Genomic DNA, 4,930 nt, shown 5'->3' with positions numbered 1-4,930 from the left:
GTGTCCCCCCTCTGTCCTCCCTCTGTGTCACCCCTCTGTCCTCCCTCTGTCCTCCCTCTGTGTCCCCCTCTGTCCTCCCCTCGTTAATCTGGTCTCTTAGATTTGATGCTTTTATTCTTTGGTTGTTTTTGTTTTTTAGTAAAAAGTTTGTAGTTTTTGGGCTCAGTTATTTATTAGTTTTGTTTCTGTTTTAACAGATGGTTTTAGTTTTTATGTGTCTAAACAAATGTTTAAAATGATGTCACTCTTTGTGTGTGTGTGTGTGTGTGTGTGTGTGTGTGTGTGTGTGTGTAGATGATCAGACTCGGGTGGTGTTGTCTCCGACCACAGACTCACACTCTGATTACATCAACGCCAGTTTCATCAAGGTGAAGCTGAACACAACAGATGAGATGGTGTTAGAAACACACACACACACACACACATTTACAGACTTAATCTCATGTTTATTTGAGGCTTATTTTGAGGTGTTCAGTTCAGTCGTGCTGCAGGTTGTAATGCTCCGCCTGTCCTGCAGGGGGCGTCAGGGGCCTGCAGCTACATCACCTCTCAGGGGCCCCTCAGCTCCACTCTGGTTGACTTCTGGAGGATGATCTGGCAATACAACGTTAAGGTCAGACACACAACATTAGTCCTCTTTGTCCAGGAAATAGTCTGAGCCACACAGCAACCTGCTGAAGTTCACGTCTGCATCCTGATTAATAATTCTGCTTCGGCTCTGAAGGGATTATTTCCCATTTCAGCAAATATGAAGGTTGATCTGTCTTCATGTCTTGTCCTCTAACTGTTCACCCAGAGGACACTTCATGAATTTAAAACCTGAGTTCCTGAAGAGGAACTTTATGTTTAAGAACCAATAAAATGTGCTGAAAACGTTCGAATATAAAAAAAGTCATACTTTGTACTCTTCCCTGAGAGGAGTAACTTCAGTCGACTCTGTGTTTCAGGTGATAGTCATGGCCTGCAGGGAGATGGAGATGGGAAAGGTAAAACTAACATCCATCTTCTCCTCCTTTCTGGGGCGCGGGGAGGAGGTGTCTTTCCCCAGGAGTCACTGTGATGGACAGGTCTCCTGTCCATCACACACAGAGAGACACAGAGAGACAACCAGGGACCTAGGGACATTTTAGAGTTACCAGAGAACCTAACCTGTGAGAGGAAACCGGAGAACTTGGAGAACCCAGGGGAGCTCAGGGAGAACATGTAAACTCTCAGGAAAGGTCCCAGGTCAGGAATCAAACCCTCAGCTGGGAGGCGACAGCTCTTACCGCTGCACCACTGCGCCACCTAAAACTAACATCAACTTCTTAAAAGATACATTTATTGTGTTTGTGTGATTTATTTGTTCAATCTTTATTCTGATCGTTTAAAGCAAAGCTTTCAGTTGAAAAATACAGACTTTATGAAGATTTCTGCTTCATTCTTTGTTTTAATGGTTTGATATTTTCTCTGCAGAGGAAGTGTGAGTGTTACTGGGCTGCAGCTCATCAGTCTGCAGCGTTCGGCCCGTTTGTTGTCACCAGCGTAAGAAGAACTTCCTTTTATTAGCGTTTAAACAGCAGCAGAGAGACTTCTGACGTGTTCCATGTGTTGCTCCTGATCCTCCAGCAGAGGGAGACCCGACTCAACGAGGACACTGTGGTCAGAACTCTGACTGTCAGCTACCAGCAGGTCCAAACTCATGTCACTGCAAGTAATCAGATTACAGTAGAAGTTCTGACCTCCTCCTCCTCCTCCTCCTGCAGGAGACCCACTCACTGATTCAGCACCAGTTCCTGTCGTGGCCAGACCACGATGTCCCTCCTGACACTGCAGGTGTTCTGGACCTGTTGGACCGAGCCAGAAGCAGCCGTGGAGCCGACACCTCACCCCTCCTGATACACTGCAGGTACACACACAGACACAGACACACACACACACACACGCTCTGCCTGTAAACGGCGGTTAATTCCACATCATCACTGCAGCTTGTTTGTGCCAGCAGCACTGATCACAGGTCAGCTGGTCATTAACATTCAACAGGACAGATCACACATATGGCAGCTTCACACACGGTCACACACACGTACGCACACACACACACACACACACACACACACACTGAAACACGCCCACACACTCAGAGAGCAGGAGGCTGTGAATATGCAGCAGGTAACACCTGCTAACGATGGCACAGTTAACATGCACGCTGCATCTGTTGGTGTGTGTGTGTCTGTGTGTGTTTGTGTGTTACAGTGCCGGCTGTGGGAGGACAGGAGTCATCTGCGCTCTTGACTACATCCACGACCTTCTGGTTACCAAGGTAACATGTAATACCGTGTTTCCTCGCGTCGAAGAGAAAACAGAACTAACTTTAAAACAAGAGAGAACCTGCATCTGGTTCTGATGAAACTACAACATGGACCTGGTTTTAGGTTAAGAACGACGGCAGACCAACTCAAAGACCGAGGTGATGTGACGGTTGAGAACGACTGGGAGGACTGTCTCACTGGACAAATATCCTGGCCAGGAGATCAAACCTCTGAGACACAGGATGGAGAACCTCTGTGATGGTTCTGTGATTGGAGGTTCCTTCACAAATAATGTTCACCAACCCCCCACCCCCCAACAGTCTGTCTGCAGAACCAATGAACTCATGGTGAGAGAAAAGGAGAACCCGTTCAACATGAGTCACATCAGATTCAGTGGAGGCTTTGTTTGCACCTACAAAGTGTATTATATAGTCAAAGTTTCATCATTTCTGAAAAGCTTTTAAAGTGTTTTAGAATTGATTTAAGTAGTACCAAAAACTGGGTAACAAGCTGAGTGATGGACTGGGGAGAAGGCCTGGACTGCGCTGGTCCAGATTCCTCAGATGTCACTCATAACCGTCGCACCAACGTGTCACTTCAGTGTTAGTCTAAGCAAACGTCCATCCTGTGTCTCCAACAGTCACAGGAAGATACAAAAGCAAATAGATCACAATAACCTTTATCTGGATTTAACATCATCATGGGCAAGCCCAAAGTACCAGGCGACAGGAAGGAGTCCCTTGTCCCAGGAAGAGAACTTTAGGATATATGCTGGTGTAGATTCTCAGTCAGACTCAGTTTTTGTTTTTTAACTTTTTTTGAATAGAACTTTAGGATGGCTCAGGAAACCCAAACCAACCCTAACTACAGGATTGATCAAACAGGAAAGTCTTCATCCTCGTCTTAAAGCAGGTAGGGCATCAGCCTCACGGACAGAAACTGGAAGCTCTGCCTCCTGTTCTCCTGTTAGAACCTCCAGGAACCACAAGGAAACCTGCAGCCTGAGAGAAGTGCTCTGTTAGGAAACTATGGAACAATAAGATCTTTAAGTGCTCCCTGAAAACTTCCTGACGTTTTCCAGTTACTTATGTAGCCCAGCACTGAGCAGCTAAAACCAGTGAGTCCACATGACCCCCCAGGTCAGCTGTAGGACATCACAGATCTGTCCAGACAGGTCTGATTCTGGGAAGGTTTATGGGTTCAGTGTCTCAGGTCTTCACTGATTGTGTTCTTTGTTCTGCAGCGGATCACAAAAGACTTCAGCATCCTGACGATAGTCCTGGAGCTCCGGAGCCAGAGACCCTCAGCAGTCCAGACCAAGGTAAGTGTTTACAGACAGGTCCAACAGTATGAGGTCCAACGGTCTGTGGGTCTGTGTGGTTCTATCAGCTGTAGTTGTGGGTCTGTGTGGTTCTATCAGCTGTAGTTGTGGGTCTGTGGGCATATTTTAACAAATGAAGCTGATGAGGTACAACATTAAATATTTTGGGTTTATTTTTCTGCAAACATTACATAAATTAAAGAACTTTGTTCCAGGTCCTTCGGTTTTTCGGCTGTGAAAGTAAACTTTGTGTTTTGTCTTCAGGACCAGTATCAGTTCATCTTCACGGCTGTGATCCAAATGTTCGAGCGGTTCCTGCAGGCGTCCAATCAGCAGCTCTACTGCAACCAGCCGGAGGTAAAATCTCACTCGAAACAGCTGAAGAACCCAGGGTGGTGGTAGTTTGGAGAGGGATCAGGAAGTTGTGCCAGAGTTGCTGCAGAAACAGGAAGTGGTTGTGACTCTGACTTCCTGTATGTAAATTTTAGCTTGGCAGCAGGTTGTCTGAAGGGAACGTTTGAAAACTTGAATCAGAACGAATGTAGGACGCTCACAGGCAGGTAGGCTAACAGAAAACATCCGAATGTTCTGTTTTCAACTTCATGATTTATTCTTTTTATGCAGTTCATGTCACAACTTTGCAACAGGTTTGTGTTTAAAAAGCTTCAGTGGGTCTCGTGTTTGATGCTTTAACATTAGTCACTATCTGCTCTCTGAGCTCGTCTTTCATTTTACTTGTTTTGTTTCTGTCACAAACTTTATGTTATTCAGGGGTTTAAACCATTTTATAAATAAATTATTCTGTGTTTAAGTCACATCCAAATCCAGAACTTTAGTATCAAACCATCCAGCAGAAATGTCTGCTGGTAGGTGTCAGAAAGTAAATCACTCTCCACCAGAACGGACCTCAGGAACCGCTGGTCAGACTTTCCTGTAATCATTGGACGTACATTTGAAGTCAGCTGATCAAACTTAGCAAATGCAAAAATGGTTTCAATCCAGTTTAACAGGATTCTTTAGAGGGAGATTGCCGTCAAACAACAACAAGACAACATGCTAACACAGCTAACAAACAACAACAAGACAACATGCTAACACAGCTAACAAACAACAACAAGACAACATGCTAACACAGCTAACAAACAACAACATGCTAACACAGCTAACAAACAACAACAAGACAGCTAACACAGCTAACAGACAACAACATGCTAACACAGCTAACAGACAACAACACGCTAACACAGCTAACAGACAACGACACGCTAACACAGCTAACAGACAACGACACGCTAACACAGCTAACAGACAACGACAC

General features: G+C 45.2%; 1 protein-coding gene across 1 annotated transcript in view; it reads left to right on the top strand.

Moving 5' to 3' along the window:
* The first annotated feature begins 300 nt into the window (after positions 1-300).
* The window catches only part of ptpn18 (protein tyrosine phosphatase non-receptor type 18), a 10,363-nt gene continuing 5,733 nt past the window's right edge, over positions 301-4,930 (top strand). Inside the window, exons 1-9 of the mRNA XM_017404448.2 lie at positions 301-368; positions 518-613; positions 948-986; positions 1,456-1,524; positions 1,609-1,671; positions 1,746-1,888; positions 2,236-2,302; positions 3,535-3,612; positions 3,877-3,969. Coding sequence (XP_017259937.1) covers positions 590-613; positions 948-986; positions 1,456-1,524; positions 1,609-1,671; positions 1,746-1,888; positions 2,236-2,302; positions 3,535-3,612; positions 3,877-3,969 — 576 coding nt within the window. The 5' untranslated portion in view covers positions 301-368; positions 518-589. The remainder of the gene's footprint in view (positions 369-517; positions 614-947; positions 987-1,455; positions 1,525-1,608; positions 1,672-1,745; positions 1,889-2,235; positions 2,303-3,534; positions 3,613-3,876; positions 3,970-4,930) is intronic.

The sequence above is a fragment of the Kryptolebias marmoratus genome, unplaced genomic scaffold, assembly GCF_001649575.2.
Source record: "Kryptolebias marmoratus isolate JLee-2015 unplaced genomic scaffold, ASM164957v2 Scaffold86, whole genome shotgun sequence".
NCBI classification, from domain to species: domain Eukaryota; kingdom Metazoa; phylum Chordata; class Actinopteri; order Cyprinodontiformes; family Rivulidae; genus Kryptolebias; species Kryptolebias marmoratus.
This window is presented reverse-complemented; position numbering and strand designations above follow the sequence as displayed.